General features: G+C 45.9%; 2 protein-coding genes across 2 annotated transcripts; one reads left to right on the plus strand and one right to left on the minus strand.

Annotated features, from left to right (window-relative positions):
* Window positions 1-7,108: 7,108 nt before the first annotated feature.
* Window positions 7,109-10,286, plus strand: LOC127768190 (transcription factor MYB65-like). Its single transcript, XM_052293728.1, has 3 exons — window positions 7,109-7,801; window positions 7,913-8,672; window positions 9,750-10,286. Exons 1-3 carry the CDS (start codon window positions 7,397-7,399, stop codon window positions 10,055-10,057), a joined length of 1,473 nt encoding a protein of 490 aa, XP_052149688.1. The 5' UTR covers window positions 7,109-7,396; the 3' UTR covers window positions 10,058-10,286.
* Window positions 10,287-18,848: 8,562 nt separating this feature from the next.
* LOC127765617 (membrane metalloprotease ARASP, chloroplastic-like) lies at window positions 18,849-20,509 on the minus strand. Its single transcript, XM_052290561.1, has one exon. The coding sequence runs from the start codon at window positions 20,375-20,377 to the stop codon at window positions 19,130-19,132; it is 1,248 nt and encodes a 415-aa protein (XP_052146521.1). The 5' UTR covers window positions 20,378-20,509; the 3' UTR covers window positions 18,849-19,129.
* Between the last annotated feature and the right edge of the window lie 5,984 nt (window positions 20,510-26,493).

A 26,493-nucleotide genomic window follows, 5' to 3' on the forward strand; every position in this document is an offset into this window, starting at 1 on the left:
GAGAAGGTGCGCGACAAGACGATGAGAGGCGGAGCGGGCGCCGCTCGAGTTGAGAAGAAAGGAGGCAGAGGAGTGGTAGATTTCCACTGGTTAGGGTAGTAGATCGATTTCCCTAGGGTTTGGGGTGTAATGGGTCGGTATATCCACCTTCCTGGGGCAAGCCGAATGTATTTTTTAGCAACACAGGTCTTCCTCCCCCTCGTGGTGGGCTTCCCCGAAGGGGCCGGGATAACGGCCTTTTACACCCAGCTGAACGAGGTCTAAAGGGGCAACCTCCTCCCCTCCCTAGCCTTTGACATTTCTGGGCTCTCGTGCCCCACAAGCACACCTCCTCGCTCTCTCTCTCTGTCTCTATCTCTCTCTATCTCTTTCTCTCTCTCTCTCTCTCTCTCCACCATGACCACGAGCTCCGGCCACCCCTCCCCTTCGACCGGAGGAAACGCAGCACCCCGGCGCTGCCACCCTTGGTGTTGCAGTCACCTCCTGTTCCCCGGGCTCCCCTTCGTCGAGCCCAAAACAAGCTAGAAAACCGTTCTCGCTAGTGACCAGTGGTGACGCCATCGCCTTCCTCCTCCGGCAACCTTTCCCGACTCACCGAAGCATTGTCCCGCTGCATCGTCGTCGCCGTCAATTACGCCTCGTCGATCTCTTCCTCGAGCATGCCTCCATATCAAGTTATCGTGTGTATTCAATTCCTATGAGCAATTCAGATTACCTTTTTTTTTTATCTTGTTCTTGCTTGTTTATTTGATTTGCTTGCAGTCATAAGGTTGATTTGTACCAGCAAGATCAACAACCCACGGAGTGGTGTATCGATCGCTAAGGCACAACACAATAGCGTCTCGTACGGTTGTAGTAAGTTCTCCCAAATTGGAGTTATCATCAACTCCCCAAAAGATCGGGCCAATCATAGCCGTGAGTGTATTGAGTGCAGCTCAGGGTTTATCAAGACCTCAGGAACACCATCCCCTCCGTTGAGCACGTCGTTCGATGAAGTTGCGTCGCCCTCACCGACTCGAAGAATGTTCTCATCTCTGCTTTTACCACGGACCATCTCGGGGAACCCGGTCCTTGGTGAACTACCTGTTTTACCCATGGGTCTCGACAATCAGTTGCTCGATCCTTTCTCTCCTCGAGCGCTGATGTATTACACATAATTTAATAGTACAATAATGATTAAATAATTTGGAAGTCTCCATTTAAATTATAGCTAAATTTTGGATGGTCGTATCTTGGCCATACGAGGTCCAAATTGACCCGTTTAAATTGCTTAATTTTTTATAACTTAAAGGGCCCAAGCATGTTATTTTTATGTAATGTGATCATTTCTTTCTTAGAGTTTTAGTCTTGTTTTGTTATCGGTGTAGTTGCTATCATTTTAGAGGTTCCCATCTCGCAATTTAGGTCCATCGTTTGTGGCAGCAGAAATCTGTTCGTTGACTAAGGTCAGTCACGCTCACCTTGAGCATATTGAAACATAATTTGCGAAATGCATTTTGACTTAAATTATTACATTCGCTTTATTAAATTTGTTGTGTTATAACTATTTTGTTGTCGAGAGATCGTAGCCGATGCCCCGACTTGAAACAAGAACTCGTCGAAAAGTAAAAGAAAAGGGTGGCGATACGCTGAAAGTTGTATTGATTGGATTGTCTCCCCTATTACAATGGTCTGGGGTTTATATTTTTACCCCGAGTACAAAACTTGTCCATTACGGACACGACTCGAGCTTTCCTAAAGATAAAATACAAACAAGTCCATACTACGGACTCTTACCATATCTCTAACTCAAACCGATATAAATATCCTAATTAATAGATACAATTGCCTTAAATGAGCTCTATCTCTAAACGACAATGACGGTCATCTCAATCGAGGCCCAAACCGAGCCCAAGTCAGGCTAGTCGGCTACTTGTCAAATCGGCTAAATCAGACTCCGACTCTATTTCCAACCGATGCAACGCCCAACCGATGCGCAATCCATATTTGGCAAGATCCAATCTTTTTTGATTCCCCTTCAATTCCAACTCAAAATCCGAGTCTATCTTGCCAAATTTCGCTGTTAACACCTGTTGGTATTTCTTAACGATATTACTAGAAATATGAATGTCTAGCAATGACGCTAGAAATGGTCCTGGTATATATATGGTTTACAGAAAGGATCCGCAAGCGCACGGATATACCATTGTAGCATTTCGCCCGAAAGTATTCTAAGGTATCATATTTATTTAATCCTAAGGGAAGATGTAAGATAGAACTATTCTAATAATATATATATACATGCCACTTACATAATCAAAGTCTAAGTAGGGGTTAAGATATTTATTTGGGTAGAGTGACATGAAGCAAAGCATTCATATATCTCATTTAATCATTTCTAAACTAAGCATAAGAAGAAATAGAAAAACAATCATTTCCTATAATTCTAATATACACTCAATTTTAGTCTACATCTGTTAGTATACAACCATATAGCCAATACCCCTAATAGTGCACTCCTGGTGCTTCGAGAGACCACCCCGGATTGCCGAGTTTCTTACGACAACCTGTCATGGCCGTCCATCCGGGGCTAAATACGGATGAGTACCCTCCCCAGGAAAGTTTCTTAGGATCGTACTGAGCTGTCACCATCAGCGGCCCATCTCGACTGACTCGTAGCATATAAACACAGATAATGATACCTAATAATCTAGACACCATGTGTACATTATAAATACTACACTATATCCCTCAAGATGACATAGAGCAACTGAATAATCAGACATTAAACCCACACAACTGCACCTCTCTGGTAGGCTAACTATACGACTGTACCGATACAGACATAAAGTAAAGACAATACTTAGATAAACTAAAGTATCGAGAGCATATGAAGAAGAATATTTCATTAATTCCAAAAGTCTTACAAAAGAAAGGAAGAATGCTATTATAACCTTACCGAAATTCCTCCGAAGACTCCGAGAACTCCGAGATGCTATTCTATTCTACTCCACTTAGCACTAGAATACTAAACTAAAGTGTAGAAGAGATATTTGAGCTTGCTTGAGTGTGTTGAGAGAGTGAATGAGCTCCTCCTTTTATAGGGTTGTTATGACGGTTGTAGCCTATGCGAAATGACCAATATGCCTGCAACCATCATTGGGGAGCGATCAAGAGCGTCTAGGTGTAAGGCCAGCCAGAGCCGGCGTCACCAGGGTTCGCAGCAGGCCTCCAAACTTCCCCATGTGGTTGACAGGTGGGTCCCTATGGCGGTTGTGACAGTTATGACGGTTTCCGGTACGGTTACACACGACAAAGTGGGCCCATCTTATCCATAGGCTTGCTTAGGAGTGAGGTTTTCTCATTTTCTCTTTATTTTATTTGCTCAATTCCTACACTCAAATAAAGTCCAAGTACAAGTGGAAATAGATTATTCTAAAACAAAATATGCATTGCAAGCATAGCTAGTTCTCCTTTATTTTAGAAAATTGATGGTCAAAATTGGTTTATAATGACCGTCAACAACACCGACCTTCAAGCCTCTGCTGAAAAGCGCATTCCGTACAACCACCTATCTAATGGGTAAGGCTTAATGCATCGATTAGTATAATAATAAACAAAAAAGATACGTATAGAGGCGGATGAGGTCCTAGTATGGGAAGAAGATTTACATACTTCCAAGAGTTCCCTAGGGGATGTGATCCAAATTACATTGGTCTAAAACAAAAGAAAGAAACGACAAGACAACAATCTTCCTCTTTGGTCTCCAGCTCCGACACCTACTCCCCCGCTCGAAGGAGGCAACTTTAACGGTTGCCTCCACAATAGCTACGCGCACAATGGCTTCACTCAGGGACCTCATCCTGCACAACTTCCAAGAAAAAGGTTCATGTCGCGGGTATGCTACGATGCCAGGATATACTCGACCACCTTGAGGACGCCACCTCATGTACATGAGCAGGCAGCCCGACAAGCCGTTCTTATGGCGGTCAGCTCCATGACGCGGTGGCCGATTGAGCCAATGTCCATGGTAGAACAATGCATGTGCCCTAGGTAGGCTTAGTGAAGTGCCAAAGCATGACGCGCCGTTTTGCATCAAGTACTGAATCGACATGTTTTTCACAAACCACCCAATAATCAAAGACCACGTCTAATCATGGCAAACCTTCTAGAAGCCATAAGCGGTTTGAAGGAGGGAGAAGTTAAAGCAGAGCCCTGTCACGTCACCTGGGGGCCGCAGGTGGCCCACACCATGCTGTGTTCCCTTGCTTCCGAAGGAAGCCCCATGGCAGACCTCGGCTCGGTGACGAGGCCAGGGGGCTACTGTCGAAGAATACTCGGGGCACATTAGGACCCATCATGGCTACTATGTGCCCTCCATGGAGTGCCACATGACTACCCCGAACTCCGAAGGTATGACGCCCGTGTGTGTTAGCCTGGAGGTAGCCCTGAGGTAGGAAGGATGCCCTAAAGATAGTGTCAGCTCCGACGTTCTTTGACCGGTAGTTAATGGGCTAGGACCCCGAGGTCATCCTCGGGGCTAGAGGCCTATATCAGCTACGCCACAACAATTAAGGAGGTATGACCTGACCGTACATGCTCCCTTACTGTGTCATTCTGCATTAATGACAAACGGTGTGGCTGCTGTGGAGAATTGTGGGCCGTCGTGGACGATAGGGCGTACCTCCCTCCACTTGCCAATGCCACCCCTGGATAAGTGGTGATAGTGTGGCTTCGTACTATGCTACATGTCTCGCCCGCTGTTTAATGACCCCCTAGCCAGCCTCAAAGGCTAACAAATGGGCCCAACGATGTCCAGGACACCTACCTTGATCATCCTACACCATGCGTCAGAAGGAGGAGAAGGTGTTCGCATCAACGGGGCCCCTCAAGATGGGCCAATGCAAGATCAAGATTACCAGTTGCTGATGTAGAATCACGCCGCAAACCTTGAGCACGTTATATGCAGCCCACGGCGGCACTCGGAGACACGCCACTGTAGGGAGTGATAGATGCCACTGAACGAACAACTGGGAGGGACCCCGTTAGGGTGAACATACATCGGTTTGTCCTAGGCTTGGCAGGCCAGCTAGGACGTCCTCTAACACCATAGATACGAGAGATGACGAGCAATTGGGGACTTGAGGAGAATAGACTTGGGATAGGTAGCAAGGAGGGAGATGTAGAATATAGAGGGTTTGGATACTAAATTGAATTTGACGATGATTGGTTGTTTCTTCAGTCGATCTTAGCCCCCTTATATTTATAGGAGGGGTGGACTCTTCTTAAGGTCTTTCACATGTCTAATTAGGCTTAGAAATCAACTAGGTCTCGATAAATCCTAGTCTAAAAAAGGAAACACGAGAAATATCTAAATTAGACTCGAACCCTGTGCTGAAGATCTGACCGCTCAGACATACGGTCTGACCGACCACATTAAGTGGTCAGACAAACCTTCACCGGAAAGCTCCGATATTTTTCAAATTTGGTTATCAACGTCAACTCCTATACATTGAGTCATGCTTGTTTGTCCAGGCACTGGGGTATCCCCTTACTATTATAAAATAAGGACTAATGCCTCCAAAAAGATGGGTTCGGGACCTAGGACAAGAGGAGACCACCTCTGTTAGCCACTGGGAAAAAAACCTTGAAGAACACCCTTAAACCAAGTGATCTAAGCAAGAACACAAGAGTAGAGTATTACACTCCCAAGTAGCTTAAACCTATCTAAAATGCTATTCCACTACACCTGAGCTCAACACCTGCACCATTGCTGAATCTCAAAGGGAGCGTATCGTGCCTTCCCGCTAGAGTGGCTCATGCTCCGACACCGACCATCTATTGGGGAAAAAAATTGGTGTAGCACGGATGCAAAGCATTACCTTTGCAACCCTACCACAGATGGTTGACACATGGACATTATAACGATCCAACGACTTTATCTGCTCCGTACCAAGCGGTGGGACGAGGATGCGCGGTTCCTTGGCTCGGCTCCCAGGCCCATCGACTCTCTCCACAATCCCCTTCCTCACGTGTTCTCCTATGCCTTCCTCATCTTCCATTGGACCTACTGCAGCGGCATGGCCTCCCCTTGTGGTGTCAACTCGAACAAGAATCCCACCCGCAAGAAGGAAGCCTAGGCCATGTTCATGTACACCACCGGAGCCTACAACGTTCTCCAATTTCTTGTCACGGTTTATTTTGATCATATCATGCGATGGGAATGATCTTGATCCATGGATCATCAGTACTTAGTGACACTGAGAACATGATGGTGTATAACTAGTACAAGCAGGAAAGAAGGGCTCAAAGGGGACGCACTGCTAGTGGTGGCAATCACAATACGGGTGCCGACACCACAACGCGCACCAAGAAGTACGCCGTTTAGGACATGGGCAGTGGCCACTTCAGCATGTTCTCCCATGACCAAGGTGGTCGCACTCCTACGATGGTGGTGCCACTGGCGTTGCAGATGGATCTTTGTTTTTTTCTACCACAGATCCTCGTTTTCTGCTATGTCCATCTTCCTTGTGACGCCGGGTGCTTCTTCTGCTGCGTTGTCCACAAAGGTTTCTCTTTTCATGGTGGTTGTAGTCGCCAGCGATGTAGTCGCTAGCGATTTGGTCGTGCCTGAAGGCGAGTCGTCCCGTTCCACATCTGCACAATCCCCTTTTGGGAGCCGAGCCAAGGCATGCCATGTGCAGCCTTGTCAGATAGTGCCAAACAAGGCAAGCTGTTGGATTGGTATATTATCCACGCGTCGGACATCCGAAGTGGGGCTGCAGGCAATGTGGTTTGCACCCGGACTGCACCAAATTTTTTCCGATCCATTGCACTCTCTTTGTCTCTATAGACTCCTCCCCTTTCTCGCTGCCACCACACTTCCTCTCCGTGCTTACTGGTGTGACACTTCCATGCACTCTTCTCGTATCTCCTAATCATTCTCCTAGGCTCTCCATCCCCACACCACACACCACAGCATTTTGTCCATATTTCAACCCCTCTTTTCTCGGTCTACTCTACCATATATATCTCCCAGTAGTCCCCCACATACACCAGATGAAAGCATAGCACCAAAAGTACAAGAACTCCTAGCATCAGATGCCTCCAGTCCATATATAGCCCTTTGGAGAGCAAAAAGGGAGAACAACCCAGACAAAAGAGACAGCCATGTACTGCCCTTGGCCTTAACCCCCACCACCACAGCCCCTCACTGCCTTTCACCTGCAAAAACCACTTGCAACCCTCACAAAACCAAAAAACGCCAGCAGCCAGCTTCCCTCCCCCCTCCAATTTTAGCAACTTCTCCCTTAAAATCTTCCCCCCCTTGCATTGCACCTCTCCTTCTCTACCCACACCACCCCCGCCGTCTCCGCCGCCGCCGCCACCACCACCGATCCTTTCTCCGGTGCCACCTATGGAAGAGATGATCAAGCCGGCACCGGCACCGGCGTCGTCGGAGAAGGAGGTGGTGGCTACTGCTGCTACTGGAGAAAGGAGGCATGAGGAGGCGACGGCCGGGAGAGAGGAGCAGGAAGAGGAGGAGGAGGAGGAGGAGGCGCCGGTGGTGCTGAAGAAGGGGCCGTGGACCACGGCGGAGGACGCCGTGCTGGTGCAGCACGTCCGGCAGCACGGCGAGGGGAACTGGAACGCGGTGCAGCGGATGACCGGGCTGCTCCGCTGCGGCAAGAGCTGCCGCCTCCGGTGGACCAACCACCTCCGCCCCAACCTCAAGAAGGGTTCCTTCTCCCCCGACGAGGAGCTCCTCATCGCGCAGCTCCACGCCCAGCTCGGCAACAAGTGGGCGCGCATGGCCTCCCATGTAAGTAAAGCCCCAAATCTCCGGTTGATCGATCGATCGAGCTGTCTGTTGTTTTCCATCTCAAAGTTGTTGATGTGATGTGATGCGTTGTGTTCTTTGTTTTGTCCCCAGCTGCCGGGGAGGACGGACAACGAGATCAAGAACTACTGGAACACGAGGACCAAGCGGCGCCAGCGCGCCGGCCTGCCGGTGTACCCGCCGGATGTGCAGCTCCACCTCGCCTTCGCCAAGCGCTGCCGCTACGACGACTTCTCCTCGCCGCTGTCGTCGCCGCAGCAATCCGCGGGGAGCAATGTCCTCTCTATGGACGCAGCCGATGCCGCCGGCGCCGCCTCGTCCGGGTACACCAGCGCGCGCCCGCCGCCGCTCGACCTCGCCGGCCAGCTTGCCATGGGGAGCCGGCCGGTTCAGCTCCTCGCCGCGACGCCGTTCTCCGCGCCTTCGTCCCCGTGGGGTAAGCCGTTCGCTCGGAACGCGCAGTTCTTCCAGTTCCCGCACTCGTCGCCCGTGTCGCCGACGACGCCGACCGGGCCGGTGCAGGTGCACCCGGTCACGCCGGAGCTCTCGTTGGGCTACGGCCTTCACGCCGGCGACCGGGCCAGACTCCCGCCTGTCTCGCCGTCCCCGGGTGCCAGAGCCGAGCTCCCTTCAAGCCAATTGCGCCCGTCGATGGCGCCGACCACAGCCGCCGCCGCCGCCACCGGCGGCTTGGTCGGCGGAGCGCTGCAGGATCACCCAAACGCGGCGAGCCTCGAGGCCATGCTGCAGGAGCTGCACGACGCCATCAAGATCGAACCGCCGGCGCCGCCGGAAAACAGAGGAACGGAAGAAGAAGAAGGCGGCGGCGGCGGCAATCTGCGCGGCGTAAGTGGTGAGTAGTGCATGTCGCGCGTGAAGCATTTTCCTCACATTTTCCACTCATTGGATGCATCTCAAGTTCTCTCTCTCTCTCTCTCTCTTTTTAAGTGTGTTGCTTTATTGTAGAAGAGAACAAATTGGCATGATTATGATGTGAACACATACATAGATCAGAGGATGAACCTTTTTGTTTGTGCTTCCAAAATCTCCATTTGTTTTCTTGCTGAATTCTACCTACTTCCTGAAAAGCAAATTAAACAACACCAATTTCATTTACCTCGACTCACAGATCACTCTAGAGTTAACCTGCTTAGTGAGAAACCAAGAATGGGAAAAAAATATATTTCTTACCAGCAAAAACAATAGTACATATTAGTTTTAGGAGTTAGCAAAATCAGAAACAGGACAGCTCTGCTTGGAACCTTCTTTTGCTTTTCTTTTTGATAGTTTTAAGGTAAGTAGCACTGCATCTGCATGTACTGATGTACAGAGGCTTCAGAGGATTTCTTTTTGTCCTTGCAAGACAGTGACAGCCTACAGTGACTGCCTTTGATCTTGTTCCATGATTACTTTTCCTTATCTTACCAAGTAGTACTTTAATGCCTTTATTTCCCTTTCGACTTTTTTTTCTCTCTTTCTCACTCTGCATCTGCCGCTTTCCTATACTACTACCTAATCTAATCTGCAGCCAATTCATGCTTCCTTTTTGTTCTTCCATGATTGCCTTGCTCATCACCTCCAATAACAGTACGTCACATTGGTGTCATATGATTCATAGGTTAATTGATTATCATAATCAAGCAAATATAAATAGGATCATATCTAGGATAAGAGTACTTTTTGGGAGATTATCTATAGGCACCTATCCAACTAGTGCTGAGCAGAATCGATCAAAAATTAATTCTGCGTAAGTTAATGAATCAACTAGTTGAGTTGGTACCAAGAATCGAAATCGTGCAAAACACAAAAACTTTCTTGAAATAATTTCAGTTCCTTCATGAGCAAATTTTTGACAAATTGATGCCCATCAAGTCTGAAGATTTTTGCATCGTGGGGTTGCATTCTGTACTAATTTCACTTCAATTTCCAGGTGACGGCAAACCGGAGGTAGAGCTCAAGGACGACATCGAGACACTCTTCGACCTTATCATACCGGCGACGTTCCCGGCGGCGGCGCCGGAGCCCGCCGCCGCCGCGACGGCCGCCTCCGCCGCGCCCAACCACTCCAGCTCCGTCTCGCAGCACAGCAGCGACGACCAGGACCACTCCAACGGCGCCGACGTCGTCCTCGACCTGCCCATCCTCACCGGCGGCGGAGGCGGCTCGTCGGAGCAGGACGACTGGAGCCTCGACGGCGCCGCCTGCCAGTGGGACAACATCTCCGGCGGCATCTGCTGACATGAATTTCGATGATCAACGCTGCGTCTGAAACATTCTGTGATCCCAAGAACCGCTCAAGAAGAGCTCTTTTTTTTTTCCTTTTTGCGAACATTTTTCTTGGCCTTCTTTTTTTTTTTCATGTACCTGGGGTTAATTAGGTTGTATCGATCGTGACTGAGCAAAGTGCAAATCTTCGATGCCCCCAGTGAGGCTTTTAACTTCGTTTTTTTTTAATTACAAATGACTCGGTCTGAGCTGATCATATCAAAGTTTTTATCGGCATATATATCTAGTATCTCTGTTAAGACATTAACTGCCTGATTATCTTGTTAGAATGTTATTGTAGTGATATGTTCTTCCAAGCATGCAAGAGGCAAAGATTATAGCGATCGATTTCTGTGATGTTTTGATAACGGTCTTGTTTCAAGCTGGCAGTTGGCAGTAGGTACACGCTGTGACTGACTAGTACTTGTCCCAAAAACGGGAGACTGCAGGAGCACGGAGAACATCCGTGTGTTAGGCTGTGATCAATGTGTTGCTGCCTTGTTGGAGACCAAGGCTCAGATTGGCTGGCACCTGATCGAATCATCCAGCAACCGAGTCTGTGACTAGATGCCCTGCTAGAGCATTCAGGTGTTGTGCCTAGCTAGTTCGTGTACTTTTGGGGATATTGCGAATGCACGAATAAAATTTGGGGAAATGAGATCAAAGTGCCCTCCGCTGCTTTAGTTGTAGTTTTGTTTTTGATAATGATTTTTTTTTTTGGGGCGAAACACACTATACGCACGCTTATATGCAAGCACGAACAGTCACCTTATGAATACATACATGCGTACCCTACCTCAATTTGATCCCCATTTAAACGATATGATGTATTTGGCCATAATTTAACTTAAGTTACAGTTACACTACCAATTGCAATAGAATCAGGTCCATTTTATTTAGTGGCGGTTTTTAAAAAATGTTGTAGAATGAAAGTCATGCTAACAATCTCCAGTGTCCAGAAATATGGTTATCTGCATCTTAGTCGGTGCACAGGCTGGAAGTTACACTTGGCTATAGGAGCTCCTTAGGAGCATATACTCTTAATTCTCTCTGAAACAAATTGAGAAAACGAGCTTGCTTATCTGTGTAGCATCAGCTTTGGATGGGTACCCCAAAAAAGAAAAAAAGGATGGCATTATGGGAAACATATCTTAGTGAAATGTGATACACCAATCTCATATTTTACAATAACAAAATGTCAAATTCAAGCAGTAGCAGGTGGTCATAAATCCGTCGTGAGATTATAGTGGCGAACCATGCAAAAGGTGGCCTCTGCTGCCTTCCGGTGTCTCGTACGCAGCAGCGGCAGCGCTGGTCGAAGAAAAAGGAGCAGTTGGATTGCATGATCAGCAAGTACCCTCCCCATGCTAAATACGTGTTGCCCATTCTTTGCTCCTTGCTTCCTGCCATAAGTTCCTCCCAAAGAGAGGCTTCTCTCTTGTTGTGACTCCTTACTGCTCTCTGTCACGGACAGAGTCCTTTCATTTCTTTTCACTCTGTTTTTTTTTCCTTCCTTGGGGACAAAAGAAGCTTCTAATGATTCTTATGGGACTAGACCACATAATGCAACATAGGCCAAGGACATAGCACTCAAATAGGTATTTTCCACTATATTTTTTTTGACACCATATTTTCCACTGTATATTAGTATAGCTTCAAGCCTTTAAAGGTGGTTTCAATCTTCTTTGATACTTTCTATTTTAGCCCTCATAGTTTTTCAATTTATGTGAAAGTCCAAAGTGTTACACTAAACACCCAGAACCTAGAAACTAGGCCATGTTTGGGGCAGCTTTTAGCTGCTGCAGCTTCTCCCAAAATCAGAAGCTTCTCCAAACAGCTCAGCTTTTGGTCCAGATTCTGAGTAGCTGTAGTTATAAAATCCAGAAAATGAACTAGAAACCAGAAGCTAGAAAACCCAGTTTTTCCAGATTTTCAAAAGTTGGCTACTAACCAATTGTTTCTCAGAATCTTAAGCTTCCCAAACAAACCGTAAATCTCTCCTCTACCCCTCCACTCTCCCCTCTCTTGGACCCTGCCTCCTATCTCCTCTGCCCTCTCCCACCACCTGACACTAGCAGAATATTTTGGTTCCATGATTTCGGTTTAATATATAGTTAAAATATTGGATTTTGGTTTTCTGATTAATTTTACCACCACTAGAGTATATGGTTCAATGCAGAACCATCGACAAGCTCGTGCTGGCTGAGTGACCGAATAGGACCAAAAAAAATTAGGGGCCCCATTTTTTCTAATTTAATTCTATCTTAATGTGTTCCAACATGTTTAAAGCTCTTTGGTTCTATTTTTAAAAGACAAATTTTGCTATAGGACATAACGACTTACTGTTTTAGCTGTAGGACACCGCACGAAGTGAGTATTGGGTAAAGACAAATATAAAAAGAGGAACTTATGGACTTGAATCAGACATTGGGTTGACATCCAAAATAGAGAGGAAAAGAGGAAGCAAACATAGCTAGATCACGAAAGAAAGCTCTTGCAAATGTAGCTAGCTACGCCTTCTCCTCCATTTTTCCGGTGGCTTTTACCACCCGATCTGCCACCATCGTCCAGTGCAAACTATCTAGTAGGCCAAGATTCTCCCGACCTACCCTCCTCCTTAGTCTCTAGCGGTTCTCGGTCCATCGGCGCCATCCTTCGCCTCTTAACCACCCCACTCAACTTTGCCCCCCACTGTCGGACCTGCCCACCGCCCATTGCCAACCCTACCGCTCCAGCGCCGCCACTTAGCTCTCCTCCCACCCCCACTCTCACCCTGACCCAAACCCCCAAACCCTATCTGGTTAGGTCACCACCATCTCGTTGCATGGAATCGCTGCGACTCGTCAGAGCTAAGGAAGAAGGATGCTAAGCACGAATCACCCAAAATCTATAAGATTCATTCCCCAAATTTCCATTGAATGCTACTTAGCAATCCAAACAAAAAAGAGAAAATCTCTCGTATACCTCTGAAATTTTACCTAATCCCTTCTATACCCCTGAATTTTGCTTATTTTCTTGTATACCCCCAAAATTTGATTTTGATCCCTTCCATACCCCTCCCGTCAGCTGACCATTAGTTGGCCATCTAATTTCTATAAAAATAACCATTTTACCCTTTGGATGAACATAGAAATTTATGAATTACATTATTAAAAATGTAAAAGTTTGTCGCATGAGACTATTGTAGTTATGAGTTTTTTTGTGCGATACATTATTTATCACAAAATTTAGTTTTAGATAATAAAATAAAAAAATATGTATTTATTTTTAAAAATCATAAAAATGAGGAGCATTCATACAAAGATAGGACCACCAATGCTCACAATATTTTTTTTATGAATGCTCCCGATCAAAAAAAATCAATTGTCCTATTAAAATTTCAAATAAATATTTTAATCTATTACATTTGTTTTATTTTCAAAATTTATGTAAAAATTTCCTGCACTAATTATTTAGTCTCATTAGTTTCATAAAATGCACATACTGTGCATTCAAACAAAATTTTCAATCATTTTTCAAGTTTATATTCAAATCTAAAGTATTAAGGGAAAAAATGATATTTGCAACCAAACGTAATAGTGAAATGAAGGAAAATGTAACGGTAGGGACACGGAAGGGATCAAGTTAAAATTTTAGGGGTATAGAAGGGATCGAATAAATTTCAAGGGTATGAAAGGGATTGAGTGAGTTTTCATGGGTGCACAGGGAATTCACTTAAAAAAATATGGACAATATTGAGACTAAACAGTACATGTACACCAATTAGTTTAACCTGCTACCATTCTTATATATCTGAAAATAAATGATATGCATGCATCATCTCTCTCCCACGTGGGAGTATGCAAGAATGCAACAGCTCCTAATAGATAAGTTTCAAATAAAATCTTCTTTTAAATTATTTATCCGATTATACTATTATATTAGTTCTAATTAAACATTTATAATAAGAATTTACATGATTATATTCTAATTAAAAAAATATATGTTGTAAATTACTTTATTATGTATGTAGTATTAATTTTATCGTATATGTAAATTATTTTTAGATTTAATTAAATTACTTCTTAGATATTCATAATGGTGTGAGTTATTTACGTTTATTTTAATTTTTAAGTTAGTTCTATAATTTGTGCTGATTAAATTAAATTTCTCGATAGACTCATATTTTTACCCTCGTAGCGGAATTAGTTTTATTACAATGATAACTTACTTTCATTTTGTATTAACCTACTTTTATGATTTATGTAAATTACTTTATGCTTTATTGAATTTATAAATATCTAAAAATTAATCTAATCAAATTTAAAATTAATTTAAATATATGACAAAAGTAGTTTACAACACATATATATCTCTTATTAGAATATAGGCAAATTTTGCTAGATGAAATTGTGACTTCATGGTTTTATCTATAGGACACCGTACAAAGTGAGTTTTAGGGGAAAGACATTCAGTAAAGATGTAAATTGGCTCATGGGTACTATGCCCATTAGAATATTTATTTCTAGCTGAATATGAAACCATATGAAAGTTATAAAATACCCATGGGCACACATGTCAGGTCAACCATCTCTCAATCTCTCTCTCGCACATGAACAATGAAATAGGAAAAGCATCATGGTGGTGTCGCCGTGCCATACTCTTCGAGGTGTATGGCGAGGTGGAAGACATCGCGGCGCACACCTTCGTCTCCATGTAGCAGGAGTGGGCGTCGTCTACCACGATGGCCATGGTGCTGATGACGGTGAGGGGGTCGAAGGAGCCGAAGCCCTGAGTAGCTTGGGTGGGGGCAATGTGGAGGAGAGATGCCCAAGTCTGGCACGAAGCCTTGCCTTGATAGCCTCGTTGCTCCGTGCGAGCCCACTCCATGCCTTGCTCTTGGTCTCCGCCTGTCGGAGCCACTCCTAAAGCTCAGTCCAGCGGCCTCCACCTCTACCTCCTTCTCCTGCCACTATCGTGCCGTGGTAGCTAATGTCGCGTTCCGCATCCACTCGAAGTCCATCCACACCATCGTGTTGATCTCTACGCTCTGCTCTTGCTCCTGCTCAACACCATCGGCTGCAGTATGCTTGGCACTATCATGCTCTAGCGCATTCTCGCGCCCCTCACTCCTCCTTGTATGACTTTGAGAGAGAGATAGAGATAGGAGACCTGATATGTGGGTCTAGAGGTATTTTAGAATTTTCACGCTATTTCTCTCCCCTACTCTACTAGAAATGATTATTCTAATGGGCACGATGTTCATTAAAAAATTTCCACGTTTACAAAGTACCTTCTCCCAAAGTCATTTTATGTGGTACCTCAAAGTTACGATGAACTCTAACAAAATTTGCCTAGAATATAATTATGTGAGATTGTATTATAAATATTTTATTGCAATGAATGTAACGGTGTGAATTAGATGGTAAATTAGATAAGTATTTTAAAGAAAAAATATAAGAAGGAAAAACCTACATACATGACCTAACAAAAACACTCAATCAAACATTATCCCATAGCGCACATGGCTACCAATCAAGCCTCGTCTTACAAGACTAAATATTGTGTGTGTACTACTATTTAGATTTTGTGTTAATTGTAGCATATGTATCAACTTGCCTGCAGCCCATTTGTCGAATGGTTGGTTGGCACGACACAACTTTTAGACGGGTTACACCGCGACAAACGAGGGTGATGCGATTGCTCGCGTTTGATCAGTTACGAAGTGGGATGCAAATGCAAGCGATAACGAAAAGGGAGCATCGCTTACGAAAATCGATCCCAACCAATCTGCTGCGCGCGCGCGCGCCGCCAAGGCCACTCGCAAGTCGCAAAATCATATACCTTCATCGGCGTACGTGAGTGAGCTCGAGCAACTTAGCAAGCACACCGCACGCCGCGTCGCTCCAGACCCGGCCGCCGGCAACGGTGACATCGGCCGCAGGGGCAATTACTGCTCGATCGTTGCTCCACTCCTCGCCATGGCCCAGGGATGCCGATGCCAATGCCATCATAGGCAGCGCTGGCGCTGCTGCTACACTTGTTAATAAATGGCCCGCCTGCTGGCTAAGGAGGAAGCCAAATTCCACTACGATGCGGCGAATTCTTGAAACTTCTTTGTGGCGATCGAGGCCCGCTTGTTAATGGTCAATATATAGCGGCATATATAAGTCCAATTGAATGGATGGTACACCCCTACTGTGTTTCCCTTAACATCATAGGAGGGGTGGGTAATGGGTTACCCTCCCAGCGATAACTAGGGGAAATTTGTGCTTCTTCTCACTGATTCAAGTGTTTTACTTGATTTGTGTGTTCCTACCAGAAATTCACTTGATTTACGCGAGCTTAGTAGGACCGCGGTGTCACCAGTGCTGGGTTGTGCACTGGTTTGTACACTGTTACCGTCTGGTGAAAATCCTCTATCATAATATTACTACCATTATAGTCACTATAAAATGGGTCCCACCCTTCTATTGTCTCACACGTCAGTGTCTGTAATGGAAATGTAATTATGGTAGAGGATGTGAACCCATCGCCGTCGCCATGTGAGGGGGTGATGCGAGAGACTGACTACTAAGTCCCACATGGTTTCTACCTTGTGCTACCATGTTGACATGGTACATGGGCAAATGTGACAAATAGTTGAAAAAAACCACCACCTTGGAGGGAAAAAAAATAAAAGCAATTTTAAGATGAGCATTGGATAATTGCCAAATCTAATAATGGCAATAGTTAAATTCTCCAATAACTAGGGTGCGTTTAGGAGAGAAGGTTGGGAATTTTCTCTGGCGCATGTAAAACGTGATAATTCATGAGAACGTGTTTAATTATGTATTAGCTATTATTTAAAAAAATATGATTTTTTAAAACAACTTTCCTATACAAATTTTTCAAAAAAACATCATTTTACAATTTGGAGAACATGGGTACAGGAAACAAGAGAGTAGGAGTTGGGAACATGTAGTTCCAAACACACCGTAAACATGTGGTTCTCAACCAAAACCAAGAAAAACCAGAGAAATTTTACCGAAAGTTATTTTTATTTAATTTCTTTCAACTTAGCAAATACTCCACCTGTCCCAAAATATAAGCATTTTTAGCTATGAATCTAGATAACTGTGTATCCAGATTCATAGCCAAAAGTTATTACATTTTAAGACGGAGGTAGTATATCAGATTGTTTTCGTTACACGACCACAAGTCGACGACGATAAACCCGGTTACCGCAGTAACCGACGGTAAGAAAAACCCAGCGCGGCACTCAACTGCACGGTACATTGGTACTACTCCGGCCTTTATTTGCCAAAGATCAAATTCTATTCATCTCAAAAGATATACTCCATCATCAAATTTTGACGTCAGTTATCCCAACATCAAATTTTGGCAGGATAGAGTAATAATAACATGGCCCATCACAGAGGATGGGCCATGGAATGGTCCGTGCTAAACGGTGTCTGGCACTAATGCACTGCAGTCTATGAAATCTACGCACCACAAAAAAGTGTATAGGAACGGTGAAGTCGAAATTTTGTTTATACTATGGAAGAAGTGATAGTTGTGTAAGCAAATTTTTAAATTCATTTACTAAATTTTAAAATTCAAAAGAATTTTCAGCCTTATGCCACAAAAGCATGTCAGGGCCACGTTAAATCCGATGCAAGATTGAAAAGTGACGATACTTTAGAGTTGAATAGTGTTCAATTTTAAAATTAAAGGCTGATCCAATCTTCTGCAAAAGCTTGGGGGGGGGGGGGGGTTCTAAAATGGACATTTTCCTTGATATAGGAATACGTTTGATATATTTTTATTTTATTGCTTACAGGTAAGTAATTATGATAGTGAATGCAGTTTGCTAGATCTAGAGTTCTAGACAGAAACATGATATGCTTCCAGTACCCTGTATGAAGTAACAAGCAATAGAAAGCACATGAGCAGCCTATAGCAATATTAGTTCAATCATGACAACCAGGCCATATTGACATGTTAATCATGTACTTATAAACAGATAACAAGACCAAGGCATAATCTTCCATTAATACAATGCAACTACATTAGTTACGCATAGTTGGCAAAAAATTTAATGTACATTAGGCAGTAGCATAGCACATATCACATTCATAATTCATAGATTGATTTGACTTGAAAAGAAAAGGGGTTGTATTTGAAGCACATATTACAGAAGAGCAATAAAAATGAAACCTACTCAATTTCGATATGGTGATGCAAGATTATATATACAAATCTATGAGATGGTAGAAACTGACTCACATATAAGGGAAAATTGCAAATATTTTTTATCACAAAGGGACGCTATACGATTGGCAATATATTCTATAAGGATGTTTCCTGAAATTGAAGTATCGAAAAGTTACAAATTCATAATTAAGGAACAGACTTATATTAAAGATATTAGAAGTCAGCAGTTTATGACAGGAAATGGAATCACAAAATCACCAATCAGACAAGAAACATTGCATGGAGTCCAGTTCTTCCGCTTATAAACACCATTCCACATTCTTCCTTATCGTAGTATTCCATGTGCAATGTTTAATGTGTAAATGTTTCATTGCCACAGAGCACTGTTATGTTATCTTGTTGCAAATATCAGGTGTATAGAAAAATTGAACATTTAATAACTAACTTTACAAACTGAGATTGTTAGTAAAAAAAATCGTGCAGGATAGGAGAACATACCGTAGCAACTAATACATTTATAGCAATCGACTAGTTAGTTTAATCTGATTTGATTTAACAGGGTTGTAAATGGCAATCCAAAAAAGATGAGTATAAAGCAACTTTTTTTTTTTGCTTCACAAGGGGCAATTTACATATCAACAATTAAGTGTTCCCAGTCATCTAGAAATGCGACTAAATGCAACATTAGAGCTTCATTCAGATAGCAATACAAGGACCTATGATCAGTATAAGAAGCTAGAATGCTAGAGCAATCCCAACAAATGGGGCAAATGAATCCCAATTGCACAACTACTAACCTTTTCAGAGGCCAACCAATGTCTGAAACTTTTGACTTCACTAACTGTGATCCAAGTTTTCATCACCCAAGTATCACAAAATGTCCTTGATGAAGTCGAGATTGAGCGTGTCGCGGACAATCAGAAACATGCCAACCATGAGTACCACCAGTATACCTGACGACATGATCCTCTGTTCGATTTCACGGGGGATCTTCTGCCCACCACGGGCCGCCTCGAGAAGGATCAACGCCAACGTCCCACCGTCTAATGCTGGCAATGGCAACAAGTTTATTGCAGCAAGGTTGAGGTTGATCACCGCCGCAAACTGAAACAAGCCCTCGGCGCTTGACCTGGCCACCTCTGCACCAACCGCAATGATTGCAACTGGACCAGACACCTTCTCCGCCGTCTGCGAGAAGTTGAGAAACGTCTGCCTGAGGCCGTCGAGCACCGTGGCGCTCAATGCGGTGAACTCGCGCAAGGCGAGGACGGTGGCCTCGGCCAGGTTGTTGGGGTGGACGCGAGTGACACGGAAGTAGGGCGAGAGCTGCACGCCAATGCGGCCGGTCCCGTCGACGCTGGTGTCCGGCACGACGGTGAGGTCGATGGACCTCCGGTCGCCGGGTCCTGGCCCTGTTCTTGAGACGATGACGGAGACATCCTTGTTGGGGCTGGCCTTGATGAGGTCGACGAGGACAGGAACGGAGGGGTCCGGCGCGAGGCCGGGGACGGAGAGGATGACATCGCCGGGGAGGAGGCCGGCGCGGGCGGCGGCGGAGCCGGGGATGACCTCGGGGACGAGGACGCCGGGGAGCTGCGCCTGGACGGGGACGCCGACGGTGAGCGCCTGGGCGTAGACGATGAGGAAGGCGAAGAGGAGGTTGGCGGCGACGCCGGCGGAGACGACGAGGAGGCGGTCGGGGACGGGGCGGTTGCGGAGGAGGTCGGGGTCGTCGGGCGGGAAGCCGGAGTCCGGGTCGTCGTCGGGGAAGCCGACGTAGCCCCCGAGCGGGATGGCGCGGAGCGCGTACTCGACGGGGCCGAGGCGGAAGCGCGCGAGGGCGGGGCCGAAGCCGACGGAGAACTGGGAGACGTGGATGCCGCGGGAGGTGGCGGCGAGGAAGTGGCCCGACTCGTGGACGAGGACGATGGCGGCGAGGACGGAGGCGGCGGAGGCGACGGACTCGACGCTGGCGAGGAGGTCGGACGGGGCGGCGGCGGAGACGGAGATGGGCCTGGAGGAGGGGTGGCGGTGGCGGCGGAGGAGAGGGAGGTGGGGGTGGAGGGATAGAGGAGGAGGCTTGAGGGTGGGAGAGAGGTGGGTGGTAATCCGAATCATGGTGGGAGGGGGAAGGGGAGGGGAGGAAGGCGGAGGAGTGGATAATCTGGCATTCTCTTCTTGGAGAGTTTGAGGCGCGTGGGGACTTTGGTGGTGCGCCACCGCCGCCGGTGAGAGAGTGAAGTCGGGAAATGTTTGTGTGGATGATAAGCGGGTGACGCTGCACAGCAGTAAGCCAGAAAAGTGAGCATATGTTTTTCTTTTTCTCTCGTTTTTAGGCGCAGAAGCCCGAAATTCATTTCTCCTGTTGGGCTAAAAGTCACACTTATATGGGCCTGGGAATCTGGGACGGGCGTGGGTCAGCCCGCTGGTAATGATTAATTGGTCCATTCAGATTCAAGTAATCAAAATTCGAAAAAGGCTATTTATACTCCCTCCTTAAAGATCAGATCCGATTGTTATTCCTCAACTATAAAACCGGGTATATTTACTCCTCCAACTATTAAACCATGCAAAACTATACTCTCTCAGTGGTTTTAGAATGGTTTTGGCCACATGGAGTCCAATGGATAGCCCAATAATTAGAGAAATTAAAAACTAAAGTGAGGCTCACCTGTCGGTGACTCTCCCATCTTCTCTTATCTATCCTCTCTAATCCCCATTCTTCTCGGCCTCCTGAAGGTCGACGCTAGTATTGTCAAGACATAATAGGTATCAGTCGGCTTCGATATCGAAAGTAGTCTTGGCCGTGTTTGGCTTTAATTGGGCCAAAAACACTAGACGCAAAACTTACAACCCAATTACACCCAACACTTCACATAAAGAAATAAGTTCACTTTAGGTCCATCATCTTAACGACGAGTTTAAATTGCGTCCTTGTAGGATCAAGGAGGCCGACTAGAGGGGGGTGAATAGGCGGTTTTAAAACTTAATGGCACTTAAATAAAACTAACCTAAGTTGCTAGGCAAGGTAAGGTGCAAGGTTAACTAAGCAACTAAGTTAAGTTTTACAAACCTAGGTGATATGGGCTCAAATATGTCTCTATGAATGTAAATAGCACAAATGTAAATGCAACAAATAAATGAGACAAGAGACAAGGAATTTTTCACCGAGGTTCGAAAACTCGCCGGTTTCCTAATCCATGTTGAGGCGAGCCCAACTCCACCACTCAACCATGAAGCCACCGCACGCCCCCTTTGTCAAGGGGTGGGCAAGGCGAGAGCCGGCCCACGGAGAGGACTACCCAAGCCTCGATCACTCGGGGTAGTTCTTCCTTCACTCCGAAGGTGGTGAACTCCAAACCACTCACAAACGGCGCCGGGCCTCCTCCACAATCTCCTTGGAGAGGTCACTGGGCAACACCTACACAAGCCGTCTAGGAGGCGGCAACCTCCAAGAGTAACAAGTCTAGGATGCTTGCCGAGGATGATCAAGTGCCACACTAGCTAAAACAATGAAGCAATGCACTTGGATTGGCTTAACTCACTCTCTAACACCTCACTAGATAAACTAAGTGCACAAGGGTGTGAGAGCTCTTGCAAGGGTTCAAGATAATGCAATGGAGTGCCAAAACCTTACCTTTGCTGCTGGGGAGTGGGTATATATACCCCCAACCACCAAAACTAGCCGTTGGAACCGAAATCCCAACTTTGTGCTCTGCCGGTCAGACCGCCGTTGTGAGGCCGGTCAGACCGGACTACTTTGTAATGGCTAGAAAACTAGCGGTTACAGGGCAATCATTGAGCCCACTCAACTTGGCCGGTCTGACCGCAGTGTAGTGGCCGGTCAGACCGTCCACCGCTCGGTCAGACCGCCGTCGGCTCGGTCTGACCGGTTGTGGCTCTGGCGGCTCTGTATCGCTACCAAAAACCAGACCAGTGCAACAGACCAGTGGGGCCGGTCAGACCGGCCTTACCACGCCGGTCAGACCGGCTAACAGACCCGGTCAGACTAGCCTAAGGCCCACAGTTAGACCGCAGGTCACTTTTCAGCTCAACCGACCGTTAGTAAAACGGCGATATCTCTTGACTCGGGTCTCGGAATTTGGCGTTCTTGGACTCAATGGAAAGCTTATTCAAAGGGCCATCCAACCCATGAAAAATCCATCCAACAAACACAACTTAAGTCAAGGATAAAGGGCTCACACTCCAAAGGATATCCACCGGACATACCCACAAGATGTCACTCACTCCTATTGGACATGCCCACTTCTCTCTTGGTTTAGGACTTGAGAAAACTCATCACACTTGGTTAGACAAGCCCACAAAATGCACCTACATGCATATGAACTAATATGGCACAAGATCATCCACAAGCTCGCTTCATAGACCCCTCTTGATAGTATGGCGTCTATCTAGCAAATCCGGTCTACACCAAACACCAAGACCGGGAAAAGACTAAGAAAACATTATTAGCTACATTATACCTTTGCCTTGCGCCATCCATCTTGGGGTCAAGCTTGAGCCGAGATCAACACTTGTGACCATCCGGTTGAACCATGTTTATGCCGAGGTCTTGTCCATCCTTTGTCAAGACTTTATTCTCATCACAAGCTTGACTTCATTCTTGCCAACATGACGATGTCCTTGGCTTGGTGACCACTAACCCATGGTGTCATTCATTAGCCTCATCGCAATTAGATCTATTCCTTTGCACGGCTCAAAGGAAAACATTAGTCCCAACAAATCGGTTGGCATCCTCCACTTGGTGACCAACCGGTTGCATATGAAAGATATGGATATGTTTGTTGAGTATTCATTAACATCATAAGTGTCATATACTCGTATGCAAGCTCAAGTGCAAAGATCCGATATATATAATAGGTGAACAACATGGATCTAAAACATGCACAATAAATGTATAGGATTTTTGCTCCCCCTAAGTATATGCATACAAAGAAATATACAAGAGAGACAAGTGTATGCATAAGTAAAGAAGAACCAATGGGGGTTTATCCTATACACATAGAGAAGGCATATGTAGTAATGATGAAGATAAACAAAAAAAACACATACCTTCATGATCTCCATGTTCTCAATGTAAAGGAGACTAAATAAGATAAGACTCAAGTAAACATTAGTCTCACACTTATATAACAATAACATGAAAATCATATATATGAACCTATCAAAAAGTAGGAGATAAGAAGTGATACATATCGCTTTATCTCCATGAATTTCATCCTTGTTATGATTAAGGTCCATCACCAAAGAATGCATATCTACCACATCTCATTATCAGGAAATAACCTTGTTGAAAACTTATGTAAAAGAGAGGTTAATCCCATAAACATCGGTTTATCATCTATCACCAAAGTAACAATTACACAAATTGTTTAATCCAAGATCTTTCAATCTTTTCTATCTTTTGTGATAGATAATAATCTGATATAAACAATACAAAGAGATGAGATGAAAGATAATTTCAAATCAAGGTAGAGATCTTATAATGAACAAAATATAGAATAAGCTCCTCCTCAAGATGTGCATACATATGGATATGAAGGAATGCATATGCACATAATCAATCAAGATCAATGAGGGAGCTCACACTATATTTTGGATCCACAAGAGAGACCAAGTTAGAATATGTGAAGTTTAATACATACCTCCCATCATTTTTACTTTCATATCCAAATAAGACTAGTCAAAGAAAGGCTCATAAAACGTTAGTCTCATATAGTTAGATTTGTCATTAATCACCAAAACCAAATTAAGGCACTTGAACTTACAGTCCTTGAAACCATAATACAAAGTATAACGCATCTCTCAACTTGCAATATAGGTGTACACGAGATCCTTAGGCAATAGAGTTATTGGTTTTAGCTGACATGACGAGTTGACTACGGTCAACCTGTCTTAATTAGCACAGGACCCACATGGGCCCCAGATGTCAGTGGCCAACTCTTCTTTCCCTCCCTCACCCCTTCTCTCTACAATCTCTCTCCCTCACGATGGCCCTACACGAGATGGTGGCGCGTGCATTTGCCGGTGGATAAAGGTGGCGAGCGATGGGAAGAAGCATGGCAACCAGTAGGGGTGGGCGTTCGGTTTATTAGCTTGGCTCGGTTTCATCAGTTTAAAAGATATTCGGTTTTCTAGTTATGGCAACCGAGTTGTTTATAAAAGAATAGAAAACCGAGCCAAATAAACCGAGTTACTTCAGTTTGGTTGTTTGGTTTTACCGAACAAACCGTAGGAACACGTTGCCATGAGTTCCAAAGCACACAATACTTAAGAAATCGCTTGACGGCACATGCAATGGCAGTTCAAGAGACAAGGAGTTTTCTTACCTCACATACCAAGACTGCAAGAGAGTCATGAAACTTGGAGAAACCTGGCAACCAGTAGACTTTAATACAGAGACATATGTGGTAGTTGTACGTGCACACGCTCAGATCAATCGTCTGGAGGGAGTTGGACCGGCGCAACGGCTGCGGCGATGGCGGTAAGGTAGCCATCCAGCCACGACTTTGCACGATGACGAGACGACGCCGAACAACGTTGGGTTTTCTAGGAGATGTATTAGTGTTAGATTAGTAGGCCCTGAGCCCAATTAAAGAGCTGTTGGCCTTAAAGTTTGTACGTTGCCAGGTTTGTGATAGGTTTCTCCGGTTTTCTCATATTGTTTGGTTCGTGAGAATTGAAAACCGTAGATAACACCGAAGACCGATCAGATGCAAAACAGAAGCCGAAGGATAAACCGATGCCCGAAAAAACCGACACTTCTGTTCAGTTCGGCTCAGTTTTATTCGGCTTGCGGTCTTCGGGGATTCTAACACGTTGTAGGGTTCTTAATCTTGAGGGGCTACTCGAGCCGCTGCGCGGCGAGTTTGAGGCCTTCTAGTCAGCCATAGCTGCGGTTGCCACCCGTCCAATCCGCCTTGCTCGCCGCCTCTCTTCCCGTTGGTGACAGCCTTTCTCTCCATCACCCGACGCCCGCTTCCTAGCTTGGAGAGATGGGTCCACGGGAAGGAGAGGAAGAGGGGAGGAAGAAGAGTTGGCAATTGACATGTGCCAAGCTGATTTAGCCAAGTTGGTCACAGTCGTCGTCACGTTAGAGCATCTCCAACAGCTTCTCCATCCCACTCTCCAAGCAAAAAATTAGCTATTTTGAACAAAAATCATACTCTAACAGCCTCTCTATAGAATAGCCAAGCCAAATGACTTGCCAAACTCCTCTCCTCAATGGCCAAATTTAGCCGGCCCAAATTGCCTTGCCATTGGTGGGTCCCACGCGATACGTCTTCTCTCACTTCACTCTACGCGTCGTGACTGCTGCAAGCGGAGAAGGATGTGGCGGTGGGGCAGCACGATGGCAAGCGTCACCATGGCCTCCCGCTCGCCGGCCGCCGGCGTCGAGGGCATGAAGGGAGCAGCAGCAACGAGGTGTTGTCATCGCCCGAGCTCTCGCCCATTCCTGTGCCTCTCCTCTCCAATCTCTCCATCACATTCACGCGCCATTGCATCATCGATCGAGCATTCGACTCAGTAGGGAGCTGGAGCCAATGGCCACCGCCACCCTCCACATCGGCGGCGACGACGTCATCCTCGACGTGGGCCATCTGGCCGGGCAGGCGAGCGGCGACGATGGCGACGCGGTGGACAATGCGTTGATGAGGCTCCCGTGTGCTCTCGACGCGGTCGGCGTCCTCACCGGCACGATGGCCGCCGCGGCTGCCAGGAGTGGTGGAGGTGTGGGCCGCGATGTGGATGGCCAGGGATCGCCGACAGCCAGAGGGGAGCTCGACGGCGCTCGGCTGCCGGGAGTGGTCGGCGGGGATAGGGAGAGTACCTCGGCGAGCGTTGGCGTTAGGGGACCGCCGTCCGTCGGCATGCGTTGGCAACATCGGTCGACGCCTCGACGGGAAGTCGGGAAGGAAGGAAAGGGGAAAAGAATGAAAGGGAAAGAAGAAGGGGGGAGAGAGAGAGGAAGAAGAGGGGAGGAAGGCTGACATATGGGTCCGATTTTATTTTGGAGAGGATTAATAGAGAGTCTGTTGGAGAGTCTGTTGGAGTGAGTATCTAATTTGACTGTCTAAATCAGAAGGAGAGTTGGCCATATGTATGTTTGGAGAGTTCGATTTGGAGAGACTATCGGAGAGACTCTTAGCCAGAACTAGGCACTGCCCCCTGTGACCTTGGACACATTGGTTTTACAAGTTAAGAAACATAAT

This window comes from Oryza glaberrima, chromosome 3 (assembly GCF_000147395.1).
Source record: "Oryza glaberrima chromosome 3, OglaRS2, whole genome shotgun sequence".
NCBI lineage: Eukaryota > Viridiplantae > Streptophyta > Magnoliopsida > Poales > Poaceae > Oryza > Oryza glaberrima.